At 41.4% G+C, this 19,481-nt stretch overlaps 1 protein-coding gene across 2 annotated transcripts; it reads right to left on the reverse strand.

The window, feature by feature from the left end:
• Positions 1 to 1,412: 1,412 nt before the first annotated feature.
• PDIK1L (PDLIM1 interacting kinase 1 like) lies at positions 1,413 to 12,407 on the reverse strand. Of its 2 annotated transcripts, none has more exons than XM_059082699.2 (3): positions 12,152 to 12,407; positions 9,376 to 9,677; positions 1,413 to 5,359 (listed from the first exon to the last, which is right to left on the reverse strand). In XM_059082699.2, exons 1-3 carry the CDS (start codon positions 12,405 to 12,407, stop codon positions 4,619 to 4,621), a joined length of 1,299 nt encoding a protein of 432 aa, XP_058938682.1. In that variant the 3' UTR covers positions 1,413 to 4,618. The 2 variants fall into 2 exon arrangements, with proteins under 2 accessions (XP_058938682.1, XP_058938685.1); XM_059082702.2 differs by lacking the exon at positions 12,152 to 12,407 and adding an exon at positions 11,656 to 11,784.
• Positions 12,408 to 19,481: the final 7,074 nt, after the last annotated feature.

The raw sequence follows: 19,481 nt of genomic DNA on the forward strand, positions 1-19,481 counted from the left end.
GGGAACTGAGGCTCAGAATGAAGTGACTTGCCCAAGGCCACACATTAATTATGTAGGTATTTGTGAAAGCTAGGGTTCAATATGAGACCTGCTACCTGCCTGTGCTTCTGCAGCGAGACCACAATGCCTTTGGTAACATTAGGTTGCCTAACCTCTGCTCAGAACAAACCAAGCTTGAAATACCAGGGCTGAACTGGAAATGAAAGAGTGAAGTCCCAAGCTCACGCAATTTTTTTTTTTTTTTAAAAACAATTCCCTTCTAACCAATGACAACTGCGAAAGGGAAAGTGCTGCCTTTAAAAGAGGCACTTGCCCTCAAGAGGTGTGGCTTCCAAAAGGTGTGGCTGGTAGGTTTCTCAAGTGGGAGTTATTATCTAATCAGAACCAACTGTCTATCATTACACTGCACTTTGAGAGGACATCTATGATTGGTCGACCAAGAGAGCAACATTTGAATTTAAAGAAAAGACCAGAAAAACCTAGGGTCATTACTTCAGTGAGAAAGATAAAGCTTTGTCAGAGTAAACTCCAACTGGAGTCAGAGATTAGGCACTAAAACCCTGTGTTAAGGTAAAACCTTTACTTCATTAACTGGTGTTAAGTTGCTATTAATTTCTTCATCAAGCAATCAGCCCCTATTTTAAGTAAAACTCACTGAAAAGATATGTAAAAACTATGTGAAAACGCCTTGTAAACTGCAAAGGAAAAGGCTAGTAAATACAAGTATTTATAGCTTCAAGATTCAAAAACATAACAAAACAAAACCCTCTAAATATAAAGCAAAATTTACCTGTCTGCAAAGGCTGTACCAGGAGGTGGCAGAGTCAGAAGCAGCCACAATTCTGACACCTACTTTCCTACTCATCACTAGATCACATGTCGAGTTTTCTGTCTCTCATTTTCCCTCTGCTATTCCATTGGACCACTAAGTACACTACATCCTCAGTACTTTGTTTATTCTGGAGAAGACATACATAATAAAACCTATAAAAGAAGAGAGAAAAGTGGCTCAGATGACTTTATAGAAAAGAAACCATTGTCTCAAGTTAAAGACTGAAAAATTGCATCCTCTTAGTACTTTTACTACACTTCATTCTGAGTCTGGGACACATCCTCAGCTTAATGAGATAGAAAGAAAAATGAAAAAAGATCATTTATTTCAGGCAATACAAGTTCTTCTAATACAGCAAGCATTAAAATTTTAGAGAACTTGAAATGCTGAAACTCCTATAATTCAATCATCTTTTCTTCCGCAATAGCTTCTATTATAGTTTCGTTTAATAGATAAGGCTGAAAAAGACATTGTTTCAAATTTTATATGCTCTATTTTATGTCTATGAAGTAAAGCATTACAGAACTACTCACAGAGCCACCAAAGCAGCAATGTAGCATTTCCAGGGTTTTTTTGTTGAAATTCACTTTATTAAAAAAAAAAAAGTCATGAACAATAAATTACAATCATTTCCCCCTTTTATAAATTCTTCATAAAATATATTTGACAATTTTAAAAGAAAATTTCAAAAGTTACTTTCATTTTTGAAGTGCTGATGACTTAGTTTTTGACCATTTTGTCATGCTGGTGAATTATCTGTAGCTGCTACAATAGTTTGATTGATAAACATTTTACAGTTAAAAACAACAACAAAGAGGAAAAAACAGACCAGCAGAAAGAACTACTCAGTGTGCTATTTATCTGACACTTAACATTTACTTCATCATAATGACAAAGTATCCCTTAGCACCAAAAAACTACAGGAACCCCACCTTTCTAAGTGACAACTAGTGCAAAATAACATTCTAGGAACTAACTGTACAACCCCATTATTTTAACTGGCCACAGCTGCCTATAAGCTTATTTGAAATATTTGGTCTTTTTTCAATTAAGACAAATTTCATAAAACACTATAAACCATGGCAAGAGACTCTGTGAGGAATAATTGTTTATTGAGTACCTATTATGCGCAAGGCACTGTGCACAAATTCTTGCTTTCATTTTTCCCCTAGCAATATTCAGGAATTTCCCAGCTTCACTAATCATCTTTTATTTCTTACTCCTGGCTGGAAAAGGCCCATGGCTATATACCATTTTTTAATTGTTATTTTATCAACTGATCTTTAGTGCTGAGCACACAGTAGGTACTTAGTAAATACCTCCTGAAAGAACAAATAACAACAAAGAATTTACTATAATTTTTCATGGTATCATGGGTTACTTAGAATACAAGGACTTGAGAAAATTTCAGAAGAAACTTCCTGATCGCCTTACATCCTTACCACCAATGAAAGAAATAATTCCACTTCACAGGTAACATAGAATATTTTTCAAAATAAATTATAATTGTTAACTATTTTAAATGAGGCGGGGCCAAAACCATGACATGTAGATATCTGAAGAGCAAACGAAGCATTGGCATACCATCACCTAAGTCATCAAGAATCTCTTGCTCAAGTGCCATGTTATTGATTAGACATTATGTTTTTTTACTTCCAGTAACTCAATCCCCTTGGCCAGATCTGTGTTATACTAATTTGGCTATCCACAGGGTTAATAATCATGAAGTTCCAGTGTATTTCCACCTCTAATTTCCAAAAGAATTCTTATATTTATTAGCTTGAGAGTAATGTTAAAAGTATATGATTTTTTTTCACTTAAAAGGTTTTATTTTTAATAAAACCTTTCAATTATTCAAACTTCATACCAAGTAATGCATAGTTTAGAAATTTTATGTACTCCAATTTTTTGTGCTTTTTCACCTTTTATAGTCCCCCTAACACATTTTAAATAAGGAAAAAATTACGAAAGGAATATTCCAAAAGTTGTGGAAGTTAAAAAAACTGAGGAGACTGAATTATCAATGATTTCAATATTCTAATACCTTTTAAAATTTTTTTTTAAACTTTTGACCAAAGATTCTAGTGCTTTATAAAGTTTAATCTATATACAATGGTCTTAAAGTATTAACAACCTTAAAGGTTGTTAATGTTCTGTTTTAGGAAAACTTTCTTCCCTTACATTTGAACTATCTGCATTTACAGGAAAAAAAATTGGAGACAACCATATGGGGTTAAAATCAAACTGACTTGGGCTTCCCTGGTGGCTCAGTGGTTGAGAATCTGCCTGCCGATGCAGGGGACACGGGTTCGTGCCCTGGTCCGGGAAGATCCCACGTGCCGTGGAGCAGCTGGGTCCGTGAGCCATGGCCACTGAGCCTGCGCGTCCGGAGCCTGTGCTCCGCAATGGGAGACGCCACAACAGTGAGAGGCCCATGTACCGCAAATTAAAAAAAAAAAAAAAAATCAAACTGACTTCAAGAAGAATAATGGTCTGTTGGTTCTTGACACAGACCATACCAAGTGATTGTATAAAACTGATAACCTCTCTATTTGAAAGATATAACTTATGCCACAGTATTTTACCCATTTGCCAAACTGTGTAAGTATCATTTCCCACTTTAGAAAAAGGTGATCAACATTGAATACAACCATATCACTACCATTACTGTGTCAAATTAGACAAAACAGCATTAGTGCCAAAATGAAAGAAATTCCAGTGATTAAACGAGAGACCATATTAGGGTAGGCAATGTGAGGGTAGAGCTCATTTGGTTTCTTCGACTTGATGCTGAGGCTTAGACAAAGTCTTGAAATAAAAAATTAATATATCAATTACTATAGTTCATATACAGCAAAGTTTTCAGATACAGAAGAATCCTGTGTTCAGATCTGTATCAGATTGCAGATGCTCAAGTGTAGACATGTCCCAATGCAGTGGTTTAATTAGTTAATTGAATGCGTGGTTATCTAAAGAAGGTATGACTGAATCATCAATGTCCTTGCCAACCTGTACCACATGATTGCATGGCTAATTCAACTCCTGCAGCTTTAGGGCACTGGAGAGCTCAAACATACTTCAGCAGCTTTGGATCACTTAATTTCACTTATGTTTAATCAGATAATTTTAGACTCTCCAAAATGATGCCTTAAAAAAAAGGTGTATAATATTATAAAAATAAAAAACTTAGTATGATTTCATTAGAGGGAGGGACAGGGTAGGAGATGAGGGAAGGTTCTTTTATTTTTCATCACTGATTTCACCAGCAAATCTCAAAAACCCAAACCTACATCAAATAATTTAAACAGAAGTGGCATTTTTTTCATATGGAATGCAAAATGCACACATTCACATACTTACATATACATAAATATATACATTTATGTTTCCTTTACAAAGCTTCAAAGGTTGCATTACCAGCACGCAAACCTCTTCTTCCATGGAAATTCCTAATACTGACAAGGAATGTCTAGAATACTTAGAGACATATTTCCAGAAAACTGGACTTTCTTCATTTCTTGGCTCTTAGAAAATTTTCCTGCCAAACTTCTACCAATGATCATTTAAAAAAATTTACACTCACATTGGTAATACGCACTTAAAACATACTAAGAAAATTGCCACCTTGGACTTAAGAAAAATGAGGAAAGAAAAATCCCACAATAAAATCTAAACCCTTAAAAGGTGGAGTTTAGCTTTTTATATTCTTTTTCAGCCACATTATGTTGCATCACTGTTAAAACAGAAGCAGCATATTACCCAAGATATTTGCAAATAATATATGTGTCACGTTTCCCAGCTGCTATCTTTAAATGCAATTTGTACTAATCTGAGTTCTAGTTCAAAAGCATCTGGACGATCCTGAGGGTTTGCAGCCAGCATTTCCTTAATCAGTTGTTTCATTCGCCCATTCATAGACTTTTTCTTCACAGGAATGAGAAGTTCCATTTTGGGATTTTCAAGAAGTGCCTCCCCAACAGGCACGATCTCAGTTCCTTGTTTTACATAACTCCCCAAGAGTTCCTTCTTTGTCTCTGTGTCTATGAATGTGATCCTTTCCAGCATTGCCCAGATGATAATCCCCAGAGCAAAGATGTCAGCTTTTGCTGTGTAATGTCCCTCCCACACTTCAGGAGCCATGTAGAAATCTGTTCCACACGCTGTGGAAAGGAAACACTTGTTTACACTGACAGGTTCTTCTGGATTCTGCCCAAATGCTGAACAAACTTTACTTAGACCAAAATCAGCCACTTTTAGTGTGGGTTCCAAGTCACTGGTATCCAACCGGCTTTGAGAAATCAAGATGTTATCAGGCTTTAGATCTCGATGGATGATCTGGTTTTTATGCAAGAAAGCCAGGGCACTGCTCAGCTGAAGCATGAAGCTGGTGTTAGTTTTACGATTGGGTTTCCTGGACAACAGATACTCATTCATATCTCCTCCGTCACAAAAATCCATCACAAACCACAAGTAATAGGCGCTTCTGGGATCAAAGGCAATTTCTCCCTTTAGTGAAGTCTCTACAAGCTACAAGAAATAAAAAAACAGAGTACAATCATCTGCACAGTTTATACAATTCAGCTATAAAGAAAGAGTTACTGATTAAGTTAGTCTCCAATGTTAAGCGGAAATTCCATGAATATTTTATTTGGTCAGTGCTTTCATATGTGCATTTTATTTTAAACTTTAGTACCTCAAACTGTCACTTCGTCCCTAACAAATACACACCAAATCTCCAAGTCAAGAGGTAAAAACTTATTTAAAAATAGCTTTATTCTGAGAAGTATCCAACTGGCTATACATTTTCTACATGTGTCAATGGAGATGAACTCTAACCCTCTAGTTAATAGCTTCCTGAAAAGACCAAAGTTTCAGCAGGTAGATTTGCCAGCTGGGGAATAAACATCAATTAGGAAATTCTATTCCATGAAACTGCCTGAAATCTACTTCTTGCGTATTGCACTTACACTATCAACATTATCTGTGAAACTGAGAGAAAATTATGAAGGAACAACCAGTTGTTATAGCAATAAAGTACTCCTGTAGTCACTGATAAAACTAAAGACATCATTACTTCATAAACTTCTACAAGCAGAATGCAAATACGTTGGCTATCTCTATCAATAGATGGCTTCTAAAAACCAATTTATAAAAATCATACATGCATTTTGATATAAAAATTCAAATCTGAGTTTGTATATTTGTTTGATACAAGCTGAAAATCTAGAATAAACCACTGTTTTACTTATATCATTATCTAATTATAACTCTCCTACTACCTGAAATTCAAGATTAATTACTTCACTGAACATGAACTATCATTCTAAAATACAGTGCTTTGAAAGCATTTGTCCTATTGTGTTCTTTTCAGGCCCATGGGTTGAAAAGAAACTCAGTAGGGAAGGTGAGGAGTTGCTGAAGATTGAGTGAACTGCTAATTTTATGTTTAAATCTACTAGTATTTCCTTTTGTCTTTTTGGTGGGCAGAGGCAAAGAACGCCTCTCCGTGCCATCTCTCCCAATGGCAAACAGCCATAATTGCAATGGTCTGCAGATGTCTTCTTTGCATACATTTCCCTTGTTGCATGTGTTTGCCACTGAGACAGAAAATGAAAGAACAGAAAGGTCCAGATCATACAATTATTTACCAGGTGCACTGTTAATAAATATGCTGAGATTAAAGATGAGCACCATCACTCTTCCTTCATTTCTTCTCTTCTTCTGTCTTCATTCTCAAAAGAAAACTTCCTAAATAGCTTTGAGCAATGCAGACTTCCAGAATTCAAATGATGGTTTAGAGTAAAGCCAGATAGTAGATATTTTAGGCTTGACAAACCACATAAGGTCTCTGTTCCATATTCTTTTTCCTTTTCTTTCTTTCTTCTTCTTTTTTTTTTAAACAACTCTTAAAAAATGTAAAAACTATTTTTAGTATCCAGGCCATACAAAAACAGGCTGAGGGCTATAGTCTGAGCGCCCCTGGTTGAGAGCTACAGAAATACAGATCCCAGTCTGCTTACTGTCACGTGTAGAGGATGCTAGCCATTGGTTCTCTTGCCTGAAGTCCTTTAATAGCTTCCCTGTTCTCTTAGGATATAGTTTAAGCTCTTTAACATGGGCTATGGGATCCTGTGTGCTCTGACCCTGGCTGATCTTTCTAGCCTCATCTAAAACAACTCTCCCTGTATACTGCAGTCTTAGTATTTTCTTTCAATTTTTAGAACTCTTCATGCTTTTTGCTTCTAGACATTTGTATGTATAGTTATTTCTGCCTGGGAAGTTTTCTCAGTCACTCACCTGGCTAACTCCTATTCACCTTGCAAGTTTCAGTTGAAATAGTTCTTAATTCCTGAACCCCAGGATTATGTCAGGTTCCCTACTCTATGTGCCTATACCATCTTGTACTTTTCATTCATGACACTCATTACAAGTATACATATTGGCCACTAAGTTCCTATGCATAAGATGTATCCTCTGTTAATTATTTGTTTTACATTTCTTCTAGGTGAGGTTTTCAGCTATCAGGAACTGACTGAATGATTCCAAATGAGAACAAGGAAGATATCTAGAAAAACATGGAGAAAAAAAAATTTATGTACAGAATGGTAAGACAATGTATAGAGACTCTGTGGTCACACTATAGATTTGTTTGTCTTTACTACATGTAAATATTGGTTGTCTTTACTAGTGTAAATTTAGAGTAGGCACTTGCTAAAGCGTGGATGAATGTCTGGTTAATGAAATAAATCCATAAAAAAGACAATTTTAATAGAGCTGCTTATTACTGAATACCTCCTATGTGCCAAGTATTGTATCTACATCACCTCTAATTTTGACAACTCCCATGGAAGGTAGAAATTATTATTCCTTACATATGAAGACACAGACGCTGGGAAAAGGTGGGTTACGTATCCAAGGTCATACAGCTAGCAAAAAGTGCCGCAAGTCAAACACAGGTCTATTAGACTTTAAAAAGATGAAATAAATTACTAAACAAGAAGGTACTTTAGATTTTTAAAAAAATCACTGAATCAAGTCTGGAAGTACTTTACATCTTAAAGCCTTGAAAGATTAGCTGGTTAATGCCTAGTTACTATAACAGTTGCTTGATCTGGACTCAAGGATACCATCAGTACTTGCAAAGACATCATATGTTTAAATGTCTTTGCACTTGTAGTCTGATTATGTACTTTAGTCTCCAAAATTCAATGCAAAGTTCAGCAAGGTTCTATCCACTTTTAGGAGAGAATGTGGTAGGAATGTTTCTGATATTTTCTATCATTGCAATGTACATAATAAGCACTTTTAGAAAAAAATACAATAAAACAAACAGAGGCTAAACAGTTGTGTTTTATATCCCTTATCTTAAGAGAGAAAACTTCAGGGCATAGCATGCTAAACTTGCAGTATAAATTAAGTTCTTAAGACTGATATTTGTTTACCATACAATGAAACTTGCAAGTTTCTAATTACACAGAATTATGCATTCATTTTCTTTGTTGTTCCTAGTCCAAAAGCTTTTGTTGTTTTAAAACAGACTTTTGTACCCTGACAGTAAATTCTGAATTTAGACACACTCATGTCAAGTTGTTTCCTATTCCAGGAATAACTGGACTTAAGAAATTTTGCTCTGGCCTTTAACTAGCTATGTCTTAAGTATCTTTTCTCTTCATCAAGTGTAGAGCTACTAGAGATTTTGTCCTATGGCAGAAGCCAATCTTAAAAAAAAAAAAAAAAAAAGATTTTGTTTTCCTATATTAATGCTTTCCCCAGGTCTACAGAAGAGTAATTTGGAGGCAAAACAGTAATCTGGAGGTTAAAAGAGCACAAGTTTTAGCTGCTGGATACTCCTACATTTAGCTCCCAATTCTGCCACTTGCTATGTGATTCTGGATAAATTCATTATCTATTCTAAGCCTCAGTTTCTTCATTTGTAATGCTGGTAATAATAGTACCTTCCTCATAGGATTGCTCTGAGTACAGAGCATGGAATGAGTAGGAACCCAAATGTTAGCTATCAGCACTGTTAATAACATTCAGGTGCTACACCACATACTCCATGAAAATTCAATGGAATTGCATGGTTAAGACATTAAATAACCTTCTAAAACAGGAGAGGCTTATGTTCAAGCCAGTGATATATAAAGAAATGCCCAGTTACCTATGGGTACTACTACTAGTTGTACAGTTTTTCCTTCTCTTCTGTATTCAGTTCCAAAAAAAACTGATTTCAAATAAGTGAACTAAATAGACTCTAGTCTTTATCACTTCTCTAGTTCTTATGTTGCCCCATTCCTATGCAGATTGGCAAGTATCATGGCATAACAGGTGGCATATGTTATTTTTAGGTATTTGCAACACAGGTTTAAATAAAACCTTGTTTTAAAGCAAACGTCTACTCAGTTCTTGGCAGACCCCTATCTACTCCTGACTATATAAACACCTGCATTTAAAAGCAGAAGTTCGTCTGACTCTTTCATTCGTCTTATTGCTGACCAATACTACTTTCAAATCATTTCTATTTCCCATTCAACCACACATACCTGTAAATAAAGGGAAGAATTAGAGCCGTGGGACATCTTTTGCACCATCCCATCCTTTTGTAGGATGCATTCCTCCAAGTGAATCACATTTGGATGTTGGCTCTTGATACTGCTTAGTGCCCAGAACTCACGCAGGGCTAGTTCAACATTTTCAGGTGCATGGCATCGAATTTTCTTCACTGCCACCCGTGCAGAGGTCTTTCTGATGACTGCTTCATATACAACACCGTAACTACCTCGGCCTACCTCCCGTATTAGATCGTACTTTGGCTGGCTACTCACCATCTTCAAGGTCAAGGTTTCTGGAAAAATCAACAAAGTGCTCTGTTGACATTAAGTCTGACCACTGGCTTGTATTTCTTCTTATGCATGATTTAGTTATCATCTGTCTCACTGTTTGCAGTGCTTGAACGATATTTGCCACACATTGGGCAAATCTAAATATCTTAATAATAGTAAACCAGGTAACACTAATGTAGTACTTACCATGTATCAGGAACTGTTCCAAGCAGTTTATAATATTAAGTTCATTTAATCCTTGCAACAGCATTATGAGGTAGATACTATTATGGTCATTTTATAGATGAGGAAACTAAAGCACAGTTTAAGCAACATGCCCAAGGTCAAACAGCTAGTAACTGGTGGACCTGGGATTTGAAACCAGGCCATCTGGCTCTGACAGCCTTCATTTTAACCACTACACTATACTGCCTCCTACATGAACTGCTTCAAAACATCACTGCTAAAAATAAACCAAAAAATTCAGTATTTATTTACTGATTGTGAAAAAACAAACAAAACTCCAGCTTCTCCTGAAAACTGACACACACATAAAAGGTCATAAAAATGGCAAAACCAAAAACCAACCCTGACAGTTAGAAATACAAAAACCTGGCTTATGCTTAGGGGCTGAAAGTGAACAAGATCACATATAGAAGTGAAAATGTGCAGTTGTTTTTATTATTTAAAAGTAAATGGTCAAACTGTGCATGTTCTTATTTTAATTTTGTTTATGTTATTTCCTTATTTCTTGCAAAATAAATGAAAATACAGTTTGTGGAGGAAAATGTTTCTTTAAAGATAAAGTTACTTAGAATACGGTTAAATTTTGCTGTTGTTTTAGCAATAGTTATTTAGATCTAGGTCATTTTTGCCGACGAAAACTGTCCTGCATCTTAAGGGGTTCTCTGAGGGAGTTCTTTGGAATTCAATTTGATAAATCATTTAAAGGCAGGAGCAAAGGCCCTACACGGAAACGCTCACGTGTTGAATCAAGAAAGTCTAAAGTGTGCCTCCTCACTCTCCGAAGAATGTCAAGATTCTGAAGAGCTTCAGGAACAAATTCTCATTTGTAGAATGACAGCATGGGCAAGAAAAGTAACCTGAGATTGAACAATTTTTATATTGTACAGTTTAGGGGAACATAAAGCTACCGACACTAGAGCCTGTGAAATTGGAACCGGCTACTTTAAGTCCATAGGATAGATTTAATAAAGAAAATGAAAGCTTCTGAGATTGCTTCTTAGTCCCACTTCCTCTAACTGGACACCCACTCTTCAAATTCCTGCAGTATTTCCTAGGGTCTGATTTTCTGCCACAGAATCCTCTGCCCCAGCTACACAGTGGACATTCCTGTTCTCCGTGGATCGCCAACTCCTATCCATCTCAAAGTGGCTCGTGCCTTTGAAGCTGCCCCATATCCCCATACGAGAGAACCCCTGAATAAGAGGGAGGGAGGGTGTTTATGCAATCCTTGAGATCCGGGGTCAAAACACAGCACGGTGATGCATCCCGCGCGAACCTCGGGGACTTGGGACGGCATCACCCGGGCCCCAGCGCCTGCCGGGCGCACCCAGCGCTCGGACTCGGACCGGCCAGGCCGTACACCTGCCGGCGCCCGAGAAGAGCCAGTCCTAAGCAGAGGTGTTGCCCGACGCGGCGGCTCAGGGCCCCGCTCATTGGCCAAGTATCAGGCCCTCCCCCTCCCCAGCTACTTCCAGATGAAACCCGGAGGGGAGCCTGCCGGGGCCCTTCACCCCGAGGAGCCAGTCCTGCAGCTGCCCGGCTCCTCGGGGCCAGCGACTGAGGCCTGGGGCCTGGGGAGGAGGCCACGGGTAGAAGAGAAGGCTGCTGCTGGGGCCGGAGGCCTGAGGCGCGCGGGGCCTTCCCCGGGATGCCTCCGCTGACAGCTCTGTGACAGGCCTCCTGGGGCGGGAGGCACGTGCAGAGCCCTGGGCTCTGCAGCAAAGCCTCTCTGCCACGCCGAGGGGCCAGATTTACCTCAGGGTAGCCGCCGCCGCTTCTCCCTCTCACGGGCTCTGCAGGCCGCCATTATCAGGCTGCTCGCGCCTCCGCCGCCGCGGCCTCCAGTCAGAGGCCGGCGCGCGCCCCCGTGGTGCGCGCGGACACACCCCCTTACGCCGCGAGACCCCGCCCCCCTCCGGCTCTCCGTAGCGTGAGCCGGGACTCCAAGCGCCGGTCCTACTGGGCGCGTCCCCGGCGCTCCGCTGGCCTGCTCCCGGCTCCCGTGGCTTTCCCGAGCCGGGAGTCGCGGAAGGGGTGCGCGCTCCGGAACGCACCACTCGTGCCCCTCCCCGCAGGGGTGGCTGGGATCGAGGAAGCCCACTCCACACCCGGGGCTTGGTCGCCTTCCAGCCGCAGCGGGTGTCCACGGCCCGCGGCCCCGGAGTGGTCTCCCGCAGCAGGTCCGGGCCGGGGGCGGTGCGCGCGCCTGGTGCGCCTCCCCTCCCCCGCTCCGCCCCCATTTCCGACCTACCGAGCTGCGGGCAGGTGTGCGGAGTCGCTGGGGTGGAACGCCTGGTGCATCTTCCTCCGCGCGGACCTGGGATGCCTGCGGTAAGCGGGCCTCTTCCGCGGAGCCGCGGGGAGGCGCAGCCCGAGCTGGGAGGCCTGGCTCCCGCCCCGTCGGGAGGGAGGCTGCACCTTTTGTCAGAGTCACTGAGCCATGATTGCGGGCGGTGCAGTTGGCGAGGCTGCAGCGGCGGCGGCGGCGCGGGGCTGGGTGCGATCATCTGGGAAGACGCCGTCCCCTGCTCCGCTGGCGCGGTGGTATCTTCCTTAAAGAAGCCGGCACCTCGTTGTTCCGGGGCTCGGCAGCTGCGAGTCGGAGGCGCCCTGCCCCCGGCGGGAAGGAAGGGGCCGCGGCGCCGGAGCTTGGCTCCTGCAGCGCGCGCGCGCCCTGCCTGGCGGCGACACCCTCGAACTCCTCGTGGAGAGTTGGGATGCCCCCCGCTTGTTCAGCTAGCGACGGAGGTCGGGGCCGGCCGGGGCCGGGATTGACAGCGAGGACAGCCGTTTTCGGGGCCCGACGGTCAGCCTGAGGCACTGGGGCACCCCACAGCCGTCAGCCAGATCCAGGCCCGCGTTCGCCTGCCAGCAGCCCGGGACTGTCAGTTGCTTAGAGACCCGGACCAATCGGTCATTCAGTTCGTTTCACAGATTAGTAAGCAACCGCCAGAAACGTCTATTCCTTCTTCGCCGATTTAATCTGCACCTACTATTTGTCAATAAAGGGGTTGTTCCTCTTCACAGTGCTGTATAAGTCACAATGTGCAAAGAATTTCTTGTTACTGCTCTCAAGGATCAACCAATTACCCGTTCTATTTTCTGTTCTCCATTTATGGACCTTCTCCCGAGAGTCTGGGACTGGGTTAAGTCTTTAAGTGATCTCTCCTAATCCTAACCAAACCCTACGAGGGCAGGGTTTATTACTAACCTCGTTTTTACAGGTAAGGAAGCAGACCTCTGCCTTATTTGACGGAAAGGTGTCTGTTTTGGGATGGGGGGCACCTGCCTTGAATACCCACTCCCCTGGTGTAAACCCTCCTACCCCCCCCCCCAAAAAAAACCAAAAAAAAACCCTGCTCGGTAATCTGTTCAGACTTGTCCTGAGTGCAGTGTATCAGTCTTCAGCTGTCAGCTGGGAATACTGATGTATTTCTAAGTTTTGGTTTCTGCTCTTGAGAACAGAGGGAAAGTAGAGGGCTCTGTGTAGACAGCTACCTACCTGTGTGTAACTGATCAGAATCTGGGGAGGGGTATTTCTTTGGTCAAAGGAGCCTTTTCTTTTTGTTTGTCTCTTTGTCTCAGTCATTAAATACAGGAATCTCTCCTCTCAAGATGGTTGCAGAACTTGAAATCCACTTCCATAACTCCAGAGTTATGGAACTGGCTCTAAAGTCTGTGAGGTAGATGTTTAAATAATTTGGGGTGTCCTCTTTAGGAAAAAGATTACAAAATGGACCTGTGAATACATTGCTGGGGCCTTGGAAAGGTTCTCTGTGAGGGACTCTGAAGCTTAAGCTTCAGAATAAATCTGCCCTGAAGATTACATTATATCATTATATTTTCCCATAAGCCTTTTACTAGGCTGAGAGTTCCTGGGGACAGGAACCTTGTCTGTGATTCATTTCTACATCCTCCTTTATCTGATATCATACCAAAATACTCCTGAGGATAGCATTGTCATACATTGCTGATGGGAAGGCAAAATGATGTAACTCTAACTAAGGTAATTTGGCAATCTATAGCCACATTACATATGTATCTACTCTTTCACCCAGTAAACCTAGGTCAGGGCTACACTTGCAAGAATCTATCCTAGTGATACATTGGCAAAATACAAAAAGCTCAGTGCACAAGGCTATTCATTATGGCATTACTTTTATAGCAAAAGATTGGAAACTGCTTGTGTCAGTTAAGAACTAGCTGAATAATTATAGTACAAACACAAGATGGAGTGCTATGCAGCTGTAAAAAGATATGTGGAAGAGTTCTTATATATACTGATAAACAGAAACTAATATGTAGTGATGCCCATATACGTTAAGGGAAATAAGATGCATAGTAGCGTTTATAGTATGCTATCTTCTGTGTAAGTGGGAAGATATAAATATACATTAATTGCTTATATTTAAAAGTTAAACAATAGAAAACTAAACTCAGTCTTCTAAAAATTGTTTGCTATGTGGGATGGAGAGGGTAGGGATGGAAATGAGACTTCTGTGAATATACATTATTATCTAGTTACTATTTTGGAACCTTGTAAATGTTGCATATTTATAAAGCAGTTCAATGAAAAGAATAAAACACTCCATAAAAATTAAAAACAAATGGAGGGACTTCCCTGGTGGCACAGTGGTTAAGAATCCATCTAACCAATGCAGGGGACATGGGTTCAATCCCTGGTCTGGGAGGATCCCACATGCTGTGGAGCAACTAACCCCCTGTGCACAGATACTGAGCCTGTGCTCTAGAGCCCACGAGCCACAACTGCTGAGACCCGCGAGACTGGAGCCGGTGCTCGGCGAAGGGAGAAGCCACCACAATGAGAGGCCCTCACACCACAGTGAAGAGTGACCCCCGCTTGCTGCGGCTTGAGAGGGCCTGCATGCAGCAACGAAGACCCAAACGCAGCCAAAGATAGATAAATAAATTTTAAAAATAAAAAACAAATGGAAACAAATGAAGTGGTATAACTACACAGGGAAAATAATTTCAAGTGGCTTTATAAGTATTTTGACTGTATCTCTCTAATAGGATATAATCTAAGGATGAACTAGAACTGCATAGAAATATTAAATTGCATTTGTTAGCCTTATTATTAGTAATAATAATGCTATTCTGAAACCATGATAGTTATATTTTTGGATAAAACAAAGGAATTGTGTCAGTGGCAGTAGGAATCAAGATTTTCAACATATGAGAAAAAGAGTTGCAAGTATTAAAGAAGCCTAGGATGAACTTAGATCTGAGTTACATAGCAGAATGAATGAAATATGTATTTTTTTCTCTCAAAAATGTATTTTCTAGCTCTGCTGAAAAGGCCTAGAAACAAAGAACCCAGTAGTAATAAACACCCCTAGTGCACAGATTTGCTCTCTAAATACCATTTTCCAGTTTAAAAATCAAATAAGAATTAAAGTCAAGGCTCCTTTGATAAATGGCTGGTTCCAGATCTGGAGCAGGAAAGATGAGGTTGGGTTGTCTTATGCCTGAAGGCCAGGAAGCTATTAAAGACTATTAGCATCATGTAAAAATGACTGAGGAACCAGTACAAAGGGACCCCACTGGCCAAAGATGGGACACTTTGAGCATTAAAAGAAAAATAATGACTTCATTAGATTGCAACACATAAAATACATAAAAATAATTTATGTAAGGAAAACACATTTTTTGTTTGTTTGTTTTCTGTACGTGGGCCTCTCACTGTTGTGGCCTCCTGTTGCGGAGAACAGGCTCCAGATGTGCAGGCTCAGCGGCCATGGCTCACGGGCCCAGCCGCTCCGCGGCATGTGGGATCTTCCTGGACTGAGGCACGAACCCTTGTCCCCTGCATCGGCAGGCGGACTCTCAACCACTGCGCCACCAGGGAAGCCCGGAAAACACATTTTTATCAATGGAGTTTTACAGGAAATCAACTAATTACTACAAACATTGATAAATAAAATAAAAAATTTTTTGCTCTTTCCTTGATGAGTTATATTGAAGGTGACCAAATAGTAGATAAGAAAAAGTTATTTTTTATAGAAGGATCCAATTAATAAATGCAAGAGAAATGATAGGTTTAGAAAAGCACGATTTTGTAAAACCTAATGAAATGAGTCTTGGCAACAATCATGAAATGATGCTGAAACAACTGGATGAAAAATTGTTGGGAAAATTTGTAATGGAGACCTTAGGCTGACACTGCCTGAACCCATTGACCAACCTTAAAATCATTAAGAGGGGGATACAGTGCTCTCCATGGAATATTCTTGCCTGGAAAAAAAAACACCTAATCAAGCCAAGATCTAATTACCAGTTTACCAGAAATATGGGGCATAGGCAGACACCACAGTCAGCCAAACTCAAAATGTGGGACATTCTACAGGACAAGTGACCTGGTTTCTGCAACAAATTCATGGCATGAAAATTAAAAAGGAGTGTAGAATGTTAAATCATAAAACTCAACACACTTAACAAATGCAAAAACATTACTTGGATCCTCATTCAAGTGAACTAACTGCCAAAAGACGTCTTTGGTACAATCAGGGAAATTTGAATGTTAACTGATTAAGGAATTATTTGTTCTTTTTTGTTAGGTGTGATAATGACATAGTGCCTGTGGTAATAAAAGCCTTTTTCAGTTAGAAATGCACAGTGATGTATTCTGGATAAAATGAAATGAGGTTAAGGATATGTTTTAAAATACTCTGCCAGCAGCATAGCAAACAAAAAGAGGGAGGAAGACTGGCAAAATATTGTTAGTTGTTGAAACCTGGGTACATGGGGTTCGTTATGCTATTCTACTTTTTGTGTATATTTGAATTTTTCCATAACAAAGTTAGACAACCATGCTCAAAAAATTGAAATTTCTTGGAGAGGTGGGAACTTGGCTGTAGCGATCCTGACCCCTGGTGGCAGGTTCTATTGGTGCAGCTGCTGCCCACACCTTAGGGCAGGTCTGAATTCCCAGACCTGCCTAGAGCCCTACGAAGTGGGTAATATTAGTATACTATTTTACAGCGGAGGAAACTGAGACTCAGAGGGACTAATAAGTCACTGGTGGAGCCAAGGGTCCAAAGTCCCATAAATTTCTGTGTTTCCGGACCTTACTTTTCCTATCTTAACCAAGGGATCACATGGGAAGAGGCAAGTGGAGATGCCCCTGATTAGAACAGGTCCACAGGAAGCAGATCATCAGGGAGCAATTTCACCTGTAAACTACAGATAAATATAAGTAATATAAATGTAAATACATAATAGGTAATATTCATATTACCTCCAGTGCCAGGCATTGTACAAAGTGCTGTTTATACATTATCTCATTTACTCTGCACAGTTATCCTGTGAGGCATACAATTACTACTCCCCTTTTACAACTGAGGAAACAGGTTCTAAGAGGTGGGAGGAGGGAATTCCCTGGTGGTCCAGTGGTTAGGACTTGGCGCTCTCACTGCCGGGGCTGGGGTTCAATCCCTGTTCAGGGAACTAAGATCCCACAAACCACACAGAGTGGCCAAAAAGAAAGAAAGAAAGAGGTGAGAGGACTTGTCCTAAGTCACACAGCTAGGAAATGTCTGAATTTGGACTTGAACCCAGGTCTGACTATAATTCCTATGTGTTTTTTTTTTTTTTTTTTTTTTTTGCTGAGCACAGGCTCCGGACGCGCAGGCTCAGCCGCTCCGCGGCATGTGGGATATTCCCGGACCGGGGCACAAACCCGCGTGCCCTGCATCGGCAGGTGGACTCTCAACCACTGCGCCACCAGGGAAGCCCCCTGTGTTTTTTAAATTATTTTTTTGAGATATAGTTTACATACACTGAAATTCTCACAATTTAAGTGTATAATGCATGCGTTTATAACCTCTAGTAACTATTGTACACTGCTTGTCTCACTTTAGCATGAATGCAAATATTAATTTTTTCCTGAATATTTTTTAAATTTTTTTCTAAGTAGGAATGGGAGCCAAGAAAGAGAAGAAAATGGTTAAAAAAGTGAAGTGGGGGGCTTCCCTGGTGGCGCAGTGGTTGAGAGTCCGCCTGCCGATGCAGGGAACGCAGGTTCGTGCCCCGGTCCGGGAAGATCCCACGTGCCGCGGAGCGGCTGGGCCCGTGAGCCATGGCCGCTGAGCCTGCACGTCCGGAGCCTGTGCTCCGCGACGGGAGAGGCCACAACAGTAAGAGGCCCGCATACGAGGAAAAAAAAAAAAGTGAAGGGGGTCAAGTAAGGTCAAAGTTCACAGTTCTGCCTAGAGCTGACCATCCCTCTGGCGATTTTCTTTTTTTATACAAAGGGGTGGCTCCTTATATTTTTATCTCCTCTCTTCTTTTAGAAGAATCTCCATCATTTCCTCTCAGCCACTTAAACGTAATGTCAGTGCTTCTCAAATGGGGTGATTTGCCCTTTGGGGGACATTTGGTGATGTCTGGAGATATTTTTGGTTATCACAGCTGGGAGGGTAGGTGCTGCAGGCATCCAGTAGGAGAGACCAAGAATGCTGCTAAACATGCTACAATGCATAGAACAGTCCCCAGCAGCAAAGAATTATCCTGCTCAAAATGTCAATAGTGTGGAAATTGAGAAACCCTGGTCTAAGCAACAACAGTAGACTTGCTATGCATGCACCTCCAAGGCAAGTCTCTTGGTTCCCTTTCCCATCAGATTGCTGGCCCTAAATTCCTCCCCTGTAGAAATTCTGGAGGCATCATTGATGATTTGCCAGAGACTTAGTACCCTTTAAAGTCATCTCACCCCAGGCCAACCACAAGGTGTTATCAAAATGCTACCAAAATTTTAAAATTTTATTTATTTATTTATTTGGATGTGCCAGGTCTTAGTTGCAGCACTCGGAATCTTTTAGTTGCAGCATTTGGGATCTCTTAGCTGTGGCATGCAGGCTTTTAGTTGCAGCATGTGGGATCTAGTTCCCCGACCAGGAATTGAACCTGGGCACCCTGCCCTGGGAGTGTGGAGTCTCAACCGCTGGACCACCAGGGAAGTCCCACTATCAAATTATTAAGGATGACTAACTAACCAGGCCTACCAGTGACTGTTCGGGGGAGAAGCTCCTATCTTGCCATAGCAGGGAGAATCCCTATCAGTATTCCTTCCTCTCTCCTTCCCCAGCTGGGGGAGCCCCAGCCCCATCTCTGCAGGAGGAGGCTGATGCAGAAACTCTTTTGGCACCAACATGCTGTGTAACCTTGAACAAGTCTCCTCCCTGTTCTGGGCCTGAGTTTCCCCATCTGCAAGATGAAGGGTCTGACCAGCTCATCGCTAAGGATCCCTCTAGCTCTGACACTGATTCTTCAATCCTACACCTCCACTATGCTTGTGCTCAATCCTACACCTCCACTATGCTTGTGCCAAGAAGACTGAAATGGTCATTTCTTTTTCTTTTTTTTTGGCCATGCTGCGTGGCTTGGGGTAACTTAGTTCCCCGACCAGGGATTAAACCTGGGCCCTTGGCAGTAAAAGCTCGGAGTCCTAACAACTGGGAATTCCAGGACTGCCAGGGAATTCCCTGACGTGGTCATTTCTGATCCAGCCCCCGGACAAGTGATTTAGGGGCCCAAGAAGGTCATGTGCCAGATACAAGCTG

The sequence above is a fragment of the Kogia breviceps genome, chromosome 1, assembly GCF_026419965.1.
Source record: "Kogia breviceps isolate mKogBre1 chromosome 1, mKogBre1 haplotype 1, whole genome shotgun sequence".
Lineage (NCBI taxonomy): Eukaryota > Metazoa > Chordata > Mammalia > Artiodactyla > Physeteridae > Kogia > Kogia breviceps.